At 41.9% G+C, this 16,377-nt stretch overlaps 1 protein-coding gene across 1 annotated transcript; it reads right to left on the reverse strand.

The window, feature by feature from the left end:
• Positions 1 to 15,866, reverse strand: COQ5 (coenzyme Q5, methyltransferase). The gene is made up of 7 exons (XM_058531572.1): positions 15,653 to 15,866; positions 12,124 to 12,273; positions 9,313 to 9,534; positions 3,853 to 3,959; positions 1,627 to 1,715; positions 848 to 959; positions 1 to 765 (listed from the first exon to the last, which is right to left on the reverse strand). Exons 1-7 carry the CDS (start codon positions 15,852 to 15,854, stop codon positions 664 to 666), a joined length of 984 nt encoding a protein of 327 aa, XP_058387555.1. The 5' UTR covers positions 15,855 to 15,866; the 3' UTR covers positions 1 to 663.
• Positions 15,867 to 16,377: the final 511 nt, after the last annotated feature.

The raw sequence follows: 16,377 nt of genomic DNA on the forward strand, positions 1-16,377 counted from the left end.
GCAGGAGTTTGCTGGTACATTTATTTCAATAAGGATTTTTTGAGTTGTTTTCTTCATAACAGGCACTGAGGACACAATAGTGGCTTTTGGTAGAAGAGGACTGAATGAATGATGATAAAAATGTATTTCTTTCACCTCCCTCAAGAAAAAATGACAGATACCACACAAATTGTAAACTCATTTAGTGCCAGTGTGTAATTCTAGTTGTGATTGTTAGCCTTCTGACTTGGGCCTTGGCTTTTGGCTCCTGACTTAGTCCTAGGCTGAAAGGTGGACTCAGGTACAGCTAGGAAGTTTTCTGATTCAAATCATCATTGGGTTCAAATCATTCATTATCCCTCTGGAAGGCAGCACCAGCAGAGAAGCTGCAGTTACACTTTAAAACTGAGCTTTAGTGCTGGTTTTACCTTAACAGCACACTGCACAGCCAAGAAAAATTAGTAGGAGTTGAGCAAAAAATGCAGACCAAATAACTCTAGGAGAAGGCCCGAAGCAGCTCCTAAGGAAAGCTGCAATAAAGTGACAGGAATTTGTTTCTTCCTCTTTGACATTACATGAGTCCAAGAGGAGATGTTCTGCTGCTGGTCTCACTAGCCAGATTATCCTTCAGCTCCAGGCTTTTGACAGGATGTGACTGGTTCATGTTCCAGGATCTTAAAAGAGCTACAGTTTGAAGCCAGAATGAATGGCCACGATGCCTGATGTTAGACTTTCATAAGTCACCTTCTGAAAACCTGCATCTTCTATCATCTCCTTGAACTCCTCCTAAAACACAAAGAAAGATACAGCAAGGATCACCTGGATTTCAGCTTAAGGGCCTTTGTTGTAAGCTATAGAAATTTTGTACCTGAGACGGGAACTGTCGGATACTCTCTACAAGGTATTGGTAAGACTTCCAGTCTCCTGCAATGACCTCTCCCAGGACAGGAATGACCTGGAAGCTATACAGATCATAAAGCCTAAACAAAAAGGCAAAAGATTAATATTAGAATATGGCTCTTGATAAGAAGCAAGGGCTAAGCTTGGGGTCATAAACTCAAATGCCTATAGGGGTCAAGCAAGTACCTGAAATAAGTGAAGCGGGCCAGGTGCAAGACCAATAGAGAGTGGTGAGGATGTGGTGACAGGTACAGTTAGGAAGTACCATAAAAGTGGAGAAGGGGAGGATGGGCATGGATGTTAGTTCAGGGCCAATCTTCCTCACCAAAGGGAAAAAAAAAAAGTGGAGAAGGGACAGTTACTACTCAGCTCTGACTATTGCCATGTGGGAATATCAGCTTACCCAGGGTTGTCATACATCTGATTCCTCAAGTGAAACTGGAAATCCATATTTTTATGTAAAATTTCCTGATTTTTAGATATGGACATCTATGTCAATTTCTTAAACTACCATGAGTCAAACAAAATACACACGTGGGCCAACTTAGCCTCTGGTTACTGGTTTGAAACTCTTCAGATCTAAGTGTTGTCATTCAGAATTGGCTGACACCTGAGGTAGCACTGTCTCTTGGGAACTCTGGGGCTCTAAACTATGAGGTTCATGCTTATAGCTTACCGGCTATTTTCTATCCATTTTGGGAAACCCTTGGCTAGACAATGAGAATAAACCCTGTTAACAATGCCAACCTGGATATGAGGGGATTGTTCACTTGGCTAAACTCCAGACAGAGAAACCGTCCTCCTGGTTTCAGGACCCGATGGGCTTCCTGGAGTGCCTGAGCAAGACAACAACAAACACACTCCTCAGCAGACCTCACTCAATTCTGTGAGGCCAAAACAGCTTTAGCTTCTGTGGGCCTTATAAAAATTATCATTTCGCATACGGCCCTTGTTCATTTTCAGTTGGGAAGCTTTAACAGTAGAAATAACCCTACAATATCCTAAATATTTTAAGCATTCTGTTGCCCATGAAGAGAAGGCTACTTGGAGTAATCTAAACTGATTCAGATTGGTACAATGCCCATGGTGGGCAATTTTAGAATTACGTATTGAAATCACAATGGATATCTTCTTTGATCCAGCAATTTTACTTCAAGGAATCCATCTTACAGAAATACTTCTACTGTGGAAATGATATGTATATGGGTTATTCACTGCAGCACTATTTGAACAACACAAGATTAGAAGCATCTTAACTATTAATGAGAGACGGTTAAATTATGGAATATATCTATACAAATGGAATCTATGCACCTATTTAAAAAAGGAAGAGGGGCTGGACCCGTGGCGTAGCGGTTAAGTGCACGCGCTCCGCTGCTGGCGGCCCAGGTTCAGATCCCGGGCGCGCACCAACGTACTGCTTGTCAGGCCATGCTCTGGCGGTGTCCCATATAAAGTGGAGGAAGATGGGCACAGATGTTAGCCCAGGGCCAGTCTTCCTCAGCAAAAAAAGAGGAGGATTGGCATGGATGTTAGCTCAGGGCTGATCTTCCTCAAAAAAAAAAATAAAATAAAATAAATAAATAAAAAAGGAAGAGCCAGTGCCCTTTATGTACTGACATGGAAAAATCTCCAAGACATATATATATGTATATTTGTGTGTGTGTGTGTGTGTGTGTGTGTGTATGTGTGAGGAAGATCAGCCCTGAGCTAACATCCATGCCAATCCTCCTCTTTTTTGCTGAGGAAGACTGGCCCTGGGCTAACATCTGTGCCCATCTTCCTCCACTTTATATGGCACGCCGCCACAGCATGGCCTGACAAGCAGTGCGTCAGTGCGTGCTCGGGATCCGAACCCAGGCTGCCAGCAGCGGAGCGGACACAGTTAACCACTACACCACGGGGCTGACCCCTCCAAGATATATTTTTAAGGAAAAAAACCAATGGGCAAAATGTTTCATAAGCTAATATTTGTATAAAAAAAGAAAGAAAAAAGAATAAATACATTTAATATGCACAAAACGTCTTTGCAAAGATACACGAGACCGTGATGATTGTCTGAAGGGAGAGGAGGCACTGAATGGTTGGTACACAAGGGTGGGAGGCAGACTTTCACCTTTTGTACGTTTTGAACTTTGACTCTATTCTAAATTATTTTTTCTTAAGAGAAATAATAAACTGGCTACAGACACAGGACAGGTCATAAAAACCAAGCTAAAGAGCATCATAAAGGATGTTCCACCCAAAGCAGAGGAACCAGGTAACTGGAGTCTTCAAATGCTTTGGACAGAATGTTAAAGTAGAAATAAAGATGGGGCTGGCCCAGTGGCGTAGTAGTTTAGTTCGTGCACTCTGCTTCAACAGCGCGGGGTTTGCTGGTTCAAATCCCAGGCACCGACCTACACACTGCTCATCAAGCCATGCTGTAGCAGTATCCCACGTACAAAATAGAGGAAGACTGGCATGGATGTTAGCTCGGGGCCAATCTTCCTCACCAAAAAAAGAAGGAAAGAAAGAAAGAAAGAAGTGCTGCATCAGATTAAGAGCTGAACATTCCCTTCTCCCTACAGAGGGACCATGACTCCAGCTACCTTCTTCTAAAATAGTGTTTGAGTGCCTTTTTCTGTGTTGGCCTCAGAAATGCCTCTGATCTTCTGCAAACTCACAGAGTCAGAAGGCTTTACAAGTGAGAAGAAAGAGATGAAATGCCAGAGCAAGCCAGTAGATGTAAATACCAACCCAAGCAACAAAGGCTTCTATGGGGATCTGCTCTGTGGTTTTGGTCTTTTTCAATTTTGTGACTAGGAAAATTGGCAGCTTAACAGATTGAGGCCCCTAAGCCTCAAACAGTCATTCCACCCAAAAGCTGGGCCCAGAGAAGAATCTCTCCCTCCTTCCTCATTCACTGTGGAGCCACCCCAGGAGAACTAATATCCTGAGAGTCACACAAGCTGAAGATGCAGCCATTCATACCCGGTCAATGTGTGTGACATTCCGGATCCCAAAGGCAATGGTATAAACATCAAACTTGTCATCGTCAAAGGGCAGTTCTTCAGCATCTCCCAATACCCAAGCAAGTCCTGAAAGAGAAAATCAGTTCTGGTCTCAGTCTGAGTGGCTGTCTCTTCTGTACCCAGCAAATTGTCAAACCAGAGGAGGGGGTTGTGGGAACTCCCGATTTTGCAGTCAGCCAGGCAGAAGTGTGAGCAGCCTGGACACCCCATCTGCAGCTGGCTTCTGAAGTCTTGTGGCACTGAGCCCTCAAACCTGTGGAATCTGAGGCTAACTCTAGGTAGTTAGTATGAGAATTGAATGGACTTGCTGGACACCTCATTGGTGTGGGAGAATTGGAGAACTGTTTGGTGCTGGGCAAATACCATACATGTGGTATCAGAAAACATCACACGCTTGCCTTATCCATTGGATTCCTGGCCACTGTCTTCACGGTGTCCTCCAGTCCTGAGAACTTGAAGCTGGTGTCCTTGAAGTTTAGCAGGAAGTTGTTCCCCCAAGGCTCTCAGAGTAGAACTTGCTGCATACTTAGTTATGTCTACCTTCAAACAATTTTTATCCAACTAAGTGTTTTGTGTAGAACGCTATGGTTAAGAGCCCAGGTCCTGGGGTTAGACTGTCTAGATTCTAACTCCAGCTTTACCATTTATTAGCTCTATAATCTTGAATAAACTACTTTGTCTCAGTTTCCTCATCTGTAAAATGGAGTTAATAATAGTACCTACTTCAGAGGATCATTGGAAGTATTCTAAGTACAGAATTTAGCATAGTTATATTGATTCTACTGGAGTCACAGAGAAAGTCTAGACCCCAAGTCTGGTCATGAATTCAAAAAACACCCAAGGGAGCCCCCCATTAGGATGACTGTGTTCTCTAAGGATCCTGATTTGGCTTTAACATTAGTCAACTTGCAGTGAATGAGACATAAAATATGATATAGAGGGAAGGCTCTATAGAGGAAAGTAAATGAAAATAACCTTCCTGGAAAGCAAACTAGCAGTATTTAACAAGAGCTTTAAAAATAAGCATACCGGGCCGGCCCTGTGGCTTAGCGGTTAAGCGCGTGCGCTCCGCTGCTGGCGGCCCGGGTTCGGATCCCGGGCGCGCACCAAGGCACTGCTTCTCCAGCCATGCTGAGGCCGCGTCCCACATACAGCAGCGAGAAGGACGTGCAGCTATGACATACAACTATCTACTGGGGATATGGGGGAAAATAAAATAAATAAATAAAATTAAAAAAAATAAAAATAAGCATACCCTTTGACCTAGCTATTTGATTTTTGGGAGGAGGACATTGATGACATCATCATAGCTACTGCTTACTGAGCCCTTGATGGCAGGGTTTGTGTTATCACTTTACATACATTATATTATCACATCCTCATACCAACTCCATGAGACAGCTGTTATTATGATCCTCATGTTTCAGGTGAGCAAAGTTGAGTATCAGAAAGGTTAAAGTAGCTTGCCCAAGGTCACACTGATGGATTGGAATTCAGGTAGTTTTATTCCAGAGCCTGTGCTTTTAACAGCTATGCTACCTCCTACTAAAAGGTGGTTATTATTTTCTCCATTTTATAGATAAGGTAATTGAGCTCCAGAGAGTTTAAACCCTTGTCCAAGGTTATATTGTTAGTAAAAAAAATGTAACGAATGCATGCAAAAAATTTATAAATAAGACATTTTTCTTTTTTTAAACTTTATTTATTTTTCCCCCCAAAGCCCCAGTAGATAGTTGTATGTCATAGTTGCACATCCTTCTAGTTGCTGTATGTGGGACTCGGCCTCAGCATGGCCAGAGAAGCAGTGCGTCAGTGCACGCCCGGGATCTGAACCTGGGCTGCCAGCAGCGGAGTGCGCGCACTTAACCGCTAAGCCACAGGGCCGGCCCAAAATTTATAAATAAAGATGAACAATGTGCTATATGCCAAAACATTAGGAAAAAATGAAAGGTCAATCGTTTATTGGTTATGTAAAATGGTTATGTGACTCATGAAACATGCATATGGGGGAATATCATAAAAAATAATGATTTTAAGGAACTTTTAATGACATGGAAAAATCTCATGATACAATGCTGAATTAAGGCAGGATACTATATTGTATATACAAGATGTTCTCTCTCTCTCTCTTTTTTTTTTTTGCTGAGGAAGATTAGCCCTGAGCTAACATCTGTTGCCAATCTTCCTCATTTTTTTTTTTTTTTTTTTTTGTGAGGAGATCAGCCCTGTGCTAACATCCGCCAATCCTCCTCTTTTTTTGCTGAGGAAGACGGCCCTGCGCTAACATCTGTGCCCATCTTCCTCCACTTTATATGGGATGCCGCCACAGCATGGCTTGCCAAGCAGTGCGTTGGTGCGCGCCCGGGATCCGAACCAGCGAACCCCGGGCCGCCGCAGCGGAGCGCGCGCACTTAACCGCTTGCGCCACCGGGCCAGCCCCAATCTTCCTCATTTTTTGCTTGAGAAAGATTAGCCCTGAGCTAACATCTGTGTCGGTCTTCCTCTACTTTATATGTGGGTCGCTGCCACGGCATGGCTGACAAGTGGTATAGGTCTGCACCTGGGATCTGAACCTGTGAACCTGGGCCACCAAAGTGGAAGGCACCAAACTTAACTACTATGCCACAGGGCCAGCCCCGATGTTCTCAATTTTATAAAAAGGAAATGATTAGGAAAAAGATAGGAAGGAAATATATTAAAATACTGAAGGGCATCTCTGGATGTTGAAATTATGGGTAACATTTACTTTCTTCTCAATACTTGTCCAAAATTTTGAATTTAGAAATCCAAAATTTCTCTCAAAGATATCACTTTTATAACCCATCAAATAATCTTTCTAAGGCTGCTGCCCTCAGAACTTCCATTTGGGGAGGAAGTGCTACACATAAAACATAAATAAAACACATAACAGTGCTACACAAAAAAACGCCTTTACACAGTAACTTTTACATTTATTAAATAATTTCTAAGATCCTCCTACTTAGTTTCAACTTTTTTTGCATGACATTTTTTGCAAAGCCATTATTATTGGAGATCGATAAAGCAAGGAGGAAAGATAAAGAAAACTGTTCTATGCAGTACGTAATGATTCCTATGCAGGGGGATTTGTCTTGGCAGTTAGGAGAGCTTGAGGAGCAAACTATGCTATGGGAAAGATGACTCCAGAAACGGAACCTTACCTATCATTTCTGTCTTTGGTCTCCCTTCTCTATGCCTGAGCACCAGAGAGAAGGGAAACACGTTTTTCAGTAGGAGTAAGGAAACATAGTGCCTTTGTTTAAAAACACTAGTGACTGTCTGCCTTCTGATCAGTGCTGATGGTTAACAAAAGAGTCCTTCATCTTGGGGGCCAAGTGGGCTTCGGCTCATCTAGGCAGCTTGTTCTGGCGGTGGGAGGAGGAGGAGGAAGAAGAATTGAGCTAAAATAACCATGGGCACTCCTGGTGGGGGAAGAGGAGGAGAGAAATGCTGATGTTGACCTGAGGGACTTGATTTTCTTTGTTGTATACCACTGCCTCTCACAGCGGCTGCCTGCAGTGCGTGGCCAGATTGGAAGAGGGCGGTGCCGGCCGGCCCCGTGGCTTAGCGGTTAAGTGCGCGGGCTCCGCTGCTGGCGGCCCGGGTTCGGATCCTGGGCGCGCACCGATGCACTGCTTCTCCAGCCATGCTGAGGCCGCGTCCCACATACAGCAACTAGAAGGATGTGCAGCTATGACATACAACTATCTACTGGGGCTTTGGGGGAAAAAATAAAAAATAAAAATATTAAAAAAAAAAAAAAAAAGGAAGAGGGCAGTGCAGTGGCTCTGAAAAGCTGGGTAAGCTGGGTAAACGTGGTGCGGCTGCCAGATCACAACTTCTACTTGAAAAACTTGAGGGGCAAAGTGTTTCAGAATATTAAAAGAAACAGAAAGCCAAATGTAAAATGTACATCTTTAAGCTAAGGCACAAATTGTCCACTCTGAGGTTGTAGTGTGTTCCTAGAGACATGAAGTCACTCTCCTATCTGCTGTTGCGAGTACTGTGGGAAGAAAGCTTGAGGAGTACTGTTTACAGGTGTTTCTTCAACTGTATCAGTTGGGCCCCCTGAGAAACAGATGCTGAGATGTAGGTAGGAGTGCAAAAGGTTTTTTTTTTAGGGGGAGATACCTGGGAAAGATAAAAGGAAGAGGAAGCAAGATTGAGTGGGGAAAGCCTTTAGACCTTGAAGCAGATCTGATAAAGCCTCAGCTTACCCAACAGGGAGCTCTGGAGCAAAGACTGCCTATTAAGAGTCCCATGTGGGAGGCCGGCCTGGTGGCGCAGTGGTTAAGTTCTCACCTTCCGCTTCGGCAGTCTGGGGTTGGCAGGTTCGGATCCCGGTGCAGACCTACTCACTGCTCATCAAGCCATGCTGAAGTGGCATCCCACATAGAAGAGCTACAACTATGTTACACAACCATGTACTGGGGCTTTGCGGAGAAAAAAAAAAAAGAGGAAGACTGGCTAATGCAACAGATGTTAGCACAGGGCCAATCTTCCTCAAAAAAACCAAAACAAACACAAGAGTCCCATGTAGGAAATGTCTGGGCCCTACTAGCCCTCTAGTGCTCAGTCATCTGCTGGGTGCTGCCAGGAAAGAGCCTGCCTCAAAAGTTGAGGCAGAGCCTTAAGGGAGCTGGGGGCTGTCAGCTAACTGAACTTGTGGCTGAAAAGCAAGTTCTTTCTTTAAGGGCAGTTTCACATCAATCAATCCATTCTAGTAGTGAAAGGCGAATGGAATGGCTCAAGAATAGGACATCCGGGTCATTGAGGAGTTGCTGGGAATTGAAAGCAAAACTTCTGTCTCAGGGTCCAAGAGCTGAGATCTGAAGATTCAGCTCCAATTTGGGATATGCCATTTAAACTGTGTTACTGGGGCCAGCCCCATGGCATGGTGGTAGAGTTTGGCATGTTCCACTTCAGTGGCCTGGGTCCGCAGGTTTGGATCCTGGGCACGGACCTACACCACTTGTCAGCCATGCTGTGGTGGCGACCCACATATAAAGTAGAGGCAGACTGGCACAGATGTTAGCTCAGGGCTAGTCTTCCTCAAGCAAAAAAAAAAGGAAGATTGGCAACAGATGTTACTCAGGGCGAATCTTCCTCAGCAAAAAAAAAAAAAAAAAAAAAGCTCTGTTACTTGAGTAACATACTTAAGCTCTTTGGGCTTTGGTTATCCTCCCTGTCACACAAGGCTGATAATCTAACTCCCTGGGTTGCTGAAATAATGTATATAACAGCACACAAACTGGACTCAGCCACACAAATTATCTTCAACTCCTGCCTATCTATAAGTTTTTGAAAGCTGGAAAATAAAGCACTTCAACATTTTACATATTCCATCTTATTTTATAAACATGCATACATTTCCTCCATGTCTCCTTTCTGGAGGACTTACCAGCTTTGTATCCTTGAGCACGGGCTTTCTGCTTTCCAATCTTGAGCATCTCCTTGTTGATGTCACAGACCATGACACGGGAACCGCCCAAGGAATCCTCTTCATTCCGGTACTTTTTGGCAATTTCTTCCCAGGATAAATTTTGTTGGGCCCTTAACTGCCTCTTCTGCTTTCCCTGATGCTGTGCCTGAACATAATTAAGGAACCGGAATGCAATGTCACCTGTGAGGAGCCAACAGGAGGAAAGATGCAAACACAAACAAAAAAAAAACAGCATCTCCTAAACCCAAAAGGAGCAACAAAGGTACAAGAGTTGAGGAGTGTATGAAAATTGAAGTTTGTACTCACCTCTACAGTAACTTTTTTTTTAACAGTAATTTTTTAACCTTTAAGATTCTTTAAAAAACCTTTTTTAAAAATTGCATAAATAATACATGGACACATTCTTACTATAAAAGACTCAATGTCTAAATATATAAAATAAAACATGGAAGTTGCATTCTCTGTCCATGCCCTCTCTAGACATAACAAGTGTTAAGAGCTTAGTGTGCAGCTTTCTAATCTTTTTCTAATAATTTTTATGAAAATGACATAAGGGTATAGTTACCAGCAACAATCCCTGCCCCACCACTTCCCACTGCCAGTTCAATTCCTCAGAGACCATCTTTCCCAACTCTTTTAGCTTTTTCTTCTGCTGGTTACAGTTATTTCTTTGCTTACAAATTTATAATGATATCCTGTACCCCCATCTCCTTATAGATACCTGTGTAACCTAGAGTAATAAACTAATCAGTATTTTCTTATTCTGTCAATTACAGACAGTATCTCTTGACTCCCTTCAACCTTCCATCATTTGTACTTCTACTCTGTCATGACTGATAACATGTTATTTCTTCTATTGCTATAATTAAGTGTTCTGTGCTTTGTTGATGGTTTGAGTCTAAAAGCTGAAAATCAAAAGTGTTTACATTATTGTGACCAGGAAAATACTGTTTGAGTAAAGCCAGTGCCTTCCAGAATCATGTTTCCTTTCTTATAATGCTGTTTCTTGGCTTTTGTTTTTCTTACACTATTGGCAAGAAATACATCCTTAAGTTTTTCCAGTCTCTCCATCCAATTAAGTATTCTCCAGTCACTTTTCTGTATATTTAAATGCATTTATATGTACGCATATGAAACAACTTAAAAACATAAACGGGAATCATATTATACACACTGTTATATAACTTGTTTTCTTTTTATTCCCATTTAATATGTCTTTGAGACCTTTCCATCAGTATTTATAGGTTTTCCTCATTCTTTTAAATAGTGACATAATAGTTCATAGAATAGATATATCTTAATTTAAAGCGATCTTTATTGAAGCAGAAATAGGTTATTTCCAATTTTTCACTATTACTAAAAAGGATGCAGTGAGCATATTTGTAGCTATGTCTTTTTTTTTTTTTTGTGAGGAAGATTAGCCCTGGGCTAACATCCAGTGCCAATCCTCCTCTTTTTGCTGAGGAAGATTGGCTCTGGGCTAACATCCATGCCCATCTTCCTCTACTTTATATGGGACGCCGGCACAGCATGGCTTGACAAGCGGTGCATTGGTGCAAGCCCGGGATCTGAACCTGTGAACCATGGGCTGCCAAAGCGGAGCATGCACACTTAACTGCTGCACCACCGAGCTGGCCCCTAACTGAATCCCTTCTGTAGCTATATCTTTGTGCAAGCTTTCTTTTAAATTTATTTTTTATTTCTTTAATTAATTTATATTTTTACTGAGGAAGATTTACCCTGAGCTAACATCTGCTGCCAATCTTCCTGTTTTTTTTTTTTTTTGCTTGAGGAAGATTAGCCCTGAGCTAACATGTGTGCCAATCTTCCTCTGCTTTGTATGTGGGTCACCGCCACGGCATGGCTGATGAGTGGTGTAGGTCCACACCCAGGATCCGAACCTAAGAACCTGGGCCGCCAAAGCAGAGCACGCCGAACTTAATCACTCAACCACAGGGCTGGCCCCTGTGCAAGCTTTGTTTAAGACTAGATATCTAGAATTGGAATTGTGGGATCCTAGACTATAACATTTTACATTTTGATAGATTCTGCTAAACTGTCCTCCACTGAGCAAGGTGTCTTATTGCTTTCTGAGCTTCCATTTGGGGAGGGGACCACACCAACAAAGCCACACATAAAATGTTTCAAACATGGAAATTATTCTACTGTAATTTATTAGTACACATTATTCTATTATATAGATTATCACATTATTTCATTATGTTATACGTTATTCTAATGTAATTTAACATGTACATTAACCATGTAATGATGTCATCAAGGTGTATTTTAGAAGCCCCTGATATTTTTCTCTCCAAATGCCTGGTGTGCACCAAGTAACAAAGGACCATGTATAAACAACTGAGCTTTTGATATCTGATGTGATAGTGGATTAGGGAGAAAAGGCTGCCTAGAAAGCTTATATAATATGATAAAAGGCACCGGCCCAAAGAAAAAGGGAAAGTGGGTTAAAGGTTAAACAGAAGGTAAAACAGTCAGTTAGATGGTAAAATGCCACTGAAGTAAAAAACTAGTCTTTTTACTTTGTAATCCTGTGCATTTTAGAAAAGTGACAGGCATAAAGCTGATATTCTGTGCTTCTGATTGACATTCAGTTAACAAGAAAAGAGTAAACTTTTCTTAAAAGTATATTGACTTTCAATCACTATCTTCATCTTAATGGTACATGAGCAAGCACATTCCAATAAGAGACACTAATTTCTGTAAAAGGCGCTCAGTGGTTCCTGAGGATACTAAACTGGACATTACCTGTACCTCCAGCAACATCCAGCAGCTGGGTCCCAGGAAACGGGCGCATCTTCCAGAGCAGCAAATCCTTCCAAATGCGATGGATACCAAGACTCATCATATCATTCATCACATCATACTTCTTGGCCACACTTTCAAACACCTGATAGACTGACACGGGAGAAATACAACACAATTATGCCATTAACAAGATTAACTTGGAAAAGTCCTAAATGAAAGAGGAGGAAGGTTTCCTCCCCTGAAATTGCCTGTCTTTGCAAGGTGAAGCTAAGCTATAATGCCCGATACCCAAATCTACATCTTAACATTACCTCTTTTTAAAAACGCTTAAATTACTTCATGTAAGAAATCAACCTCTTTTCTGATGTCTTAGTTATCTTTATCTAGGACCACTACCTCATAATAATGCCATGCACATACTTGGTACTAAATAGGTTTCTGCTTCGTAGAGGATGGGGGTGGTAGTGGAATTTTCCTAATGGTTATTATAATCAAAGACAACAAAATCCATTAAAAAGACACACGACTAATGGATAGCAAGGTCTCAGCTCATCTCTGCCTGCACCACTGAGAAAAACCTCAGGTACAACATGGTGGGCAGATTAATGGCAAGATGTGAATCAGGGCCAAGTTACACTGTAGAGGGTCCTCATGAATCTTCTCCATACGATCAAGGCGGAATGTGGAATCTAGCTGGAGAGAGAAGAAATTTACTCTCCAAGACACTTCAAAGCACAGGCTTCATTTAATATCTTTGCATCTCAGTTTGTCTAACCATAAGATGAGAAAATCAGTGCCAGCCCCCTACCTCCCTGCCATAAGGCTGAATTAGGTCATGAAAGGGAGAATGCTTTGAGTTCCTCAGGTGAAATGTGCTGCATAGATCCAAAACATTACTGTCCTCTGCTGAATCAGCAGACTATAGAGCTCCTCCTTTAACTCAATCTTGACTGTCCAGTCTCAACCCTGGGATCTCCAAGCTTGCTTTTTCCTTTTGAACATCTTTTGGGTATTGAGGGACACTAACGCTCAACCCACTGACTGTAAGCGCTCCTTGCTTTGCATGGTTCAGATATGCATGAATTTCAGTTACTGTAGTTTAGTTAAATAACACCAGTCTCCCAGCAACATCATTCAAATACAATGGTATATTAACTGTGAGTAATTGCATAAAGTTCTAACTTCATTAGTAGTTTTTCAGTCCACAAATCACTATGTAAATAACAAATATGCATCATGATCAGTAATGAGTCATGTCACTTCTTTCAGTTTGTATCTGGCAAGTCACTATATATCAGTTATTCAGTTCACACACAGACAGCAAAGTATGCAATTGTGTTACCTCCTTATCTCTCAGTTGTAAACCCACGAGGCATTTTACAAAACTGGATAATTGAAAGAGGAAACTGGCTAATGAAAATGAAAGTGTAGCAAAGGAATGAAAAGTGATAATGCTGGAAGTGAAATTTGAATAGAATGTCAATAGAGTTAGAGAAACAGCTGACCGTGAGAATGTTGATGCTGCTGCCACTGGAGAGACTCTATGTTTGCAGCCAGAAGAACTTTGGGAAGATGAACTGATGGACATAAACGAGGATGTGGTTGTGAAAAAATGGTTGAAGACGTCCCAGAGGAAATGATGCCAACAAAAACATTTCACATTAAAGGAATTCTTGGTGATATTTCACAACATTGAAAGTGAAAGGGTAAAATGTTAGAAGCTGATTGAAACTTAGGATTATGGCAATTTGTCAAGGCATGGACAAGATGCTCGCTCCCTATTGTAAATTATATGATGAGAAGGTAGCAAACACTGTTCAAACTAGTCTTGGTAAAATTTTTTACAAAGGGATAAAACAACTTAATTCCCAATGTTTCTAACTTTTTAATTAGAATTTTAGTTTAATTAAAACTTTCAAGTTAAACTTAAAAATTTTAATTACATTAAATTAAAATTAAACCTAATTTAAAACTACAGTGTGCTAAATAAATACTAACTTTACTAGTTTTTTCATTTCCCCATACATTATAACTGACAGTAAGAGAGTTTTTCATGTTCGATTATTTTTAAAGGTCGTGGAACAATTGCAATTTTCCCCATTGATTATTAAAATCATTGTGCATAATTTCAGCTTGCACGTGTGCAAAGGGAAGACTGCTTGTACTTCGATCTTGGGTCCCAATCTGGAAGCTATATTTAGCTCAGGGCATAACTCCTTCCAAGTGAAATGTTGTCTACACATTGTAAAGCAGAATACACAGGTCAGGCATTATTATTATTTTGGAAGCAACCCACCTGGATTCAAATCCCAGCTCTGCTATTTATTAGCAGAATCTTGGGCAAGTGACTTAATATCTGTTTCAACAGTTTCTTCACTTATAAAACCAGGCATAGTTCCTACCTCATAGGATTGTATTTATAAAAATTAATGTAAAGTATTTAAAAAGGTTTCAGGCTCTTAATAAACATTTACTATGTTTTTACCTGGCTCTAATTATGTCACTCCACACGCAGTTATCAAGCTCCTAATGTGCATCGGGGACTGAAGATATAGACATAAATGAGCTACTGTCCTAGCTTGCTGGGGATTCATACTCCAGTGAAATAAATGTTAAATTCAATATTCAAAGAATTACAGTAGAGCTATGTATTTAGTAAGGTTGAAGTGAGAGGTAACACAAAGTAGTAGTCTTTCTTTCCCTCTTAGATGGGAAATTCCATTGCGGGGTCTTTCTCTCATTTCCTGGGTGACCATAGGCTAAGTGAAGGAACCTCTTAGAGCCTCACCTTATCCATCTGTAAAACGCGCGTAATATCTTTTCCGTTGTAAATGGTACAGTTGGAGTTTTAAAACAGTTCTTTTCCTTTCCCATGCCTGTGGCACAGTGCTGCACACAAAGATACTACTCAAAAACATCTAACACTCACTGAGTAAATATGAAGTGCCAGGCATTGTTCAAAATGCTTTAATGTATGAAGTAATCTAATACTCATAACAACTCTAAGAGAAAGGTCACTATTATTCCTACTTGTAAAATTTGGAAGCTGAGGCACAGAGAAGATAACTTTCTTTTTCCTTTCTATAAACAATGGCCTATCCTTTCAAGAAGTTAAGAACGTGCGCTCTGTAGTCAGACCAAACTGGGTTGGAATACCGGTTCCGCCGCTTACTAGCCATGTTAAATTGGGCAAGTTCTTGCTTAACCTTCAAGTCTCAATTTCCTCATGTGCAACACGCGGATAACAATACCCACCATCGAGAAGTTGAAATGAGAACTGGAAATAATGTCTGCACGGTGTCTGGCTCATCATAAACGCCCAAGTGATGACATTTAGTGATAATTACTCTGCTTAAAAGAGGAGGCGTCTAAGCTCTGCGGAGTCAGGCTACTGGTACTCCTTGGAGATAAGGACCTGCACAGGCTACGGCATCGGAGCTAAGAGGACGTTAAATCAACCCTTAGTTGGGCAGAAGAAACTAGATCGCAGACGGTCAGATCCCTCCATCCGCCCTCTCGCCCCTTTCACCTTTGCCCCCCTTCTCCTCCTCCGACACAGTCTCAAACCCGAAATGAGTTTCCGTTGCCCGCTTCTCTTGGGACAAGTGCCGCGCACCCAGGGGGCCCCCGGGCCAGGAGCTACGAAGCCCGGGGAGCCGGCAGTACCGCATCACCCGCGACCACCCGTGACCGTAGTAGCTCCACAGAAGGAAGCTGCTGGGGGCCGCCATCTTGGCAGTCGGGTGACAGCGACCCGACAGTACGTCGTATTGCATCACTAGACGGCCGACGGCAGCCAGTAGGAGACATTATTAGTCGAACGCTTCTTGGACCCTGATATTAAGGAGCTATGCCTGATCTCTGGGATCCGCAGGCTATTTAGTCTTGGAATACTACCCGAAATCCCTTCTTCTCTCTCTTCCGAAATCGAATATAGAATTCACCAGGAATGAGCTGACCTTAGAGAGAGGCTCACCCCTCAGCGGCCAGGTCTCTGAATCTTGCCAACCAGTTAGTACGAGTACTAACTCGCAAGATATCGAGTAACTCTTGTTTTCTGGTGCAGAAGTGGGAAATTGAGGTACTGTGTGGTTGCAAGGCAAAGATTACAGGGTCAGTTCTCGCAAACTTTGGTGTGTATAAGAACCACCTGGTTTGATCTTTAAATTGCAGATTCCTGGCCCCCAATACCAGAGATTTTGAATCAGTAAATCTGGTATGGGTACTGGGAATCTTTATTTGAACAAACTTCCC

Source organism: Diceros bicornis, chromosome 35 (genome assembly GCF_020826845.1).
Source record: "Diceros bicornis minor isolate mBicDic1 chromosome 35, mDicBic1.mat.cur, whole genome shotgun sequence".
Lineage (NCBI taxonomy): Eukaryota > Metazoa > Chordata > Mammalia > Perissodactyla > Rhinocerotidae > Diceros > Diceros bicornis.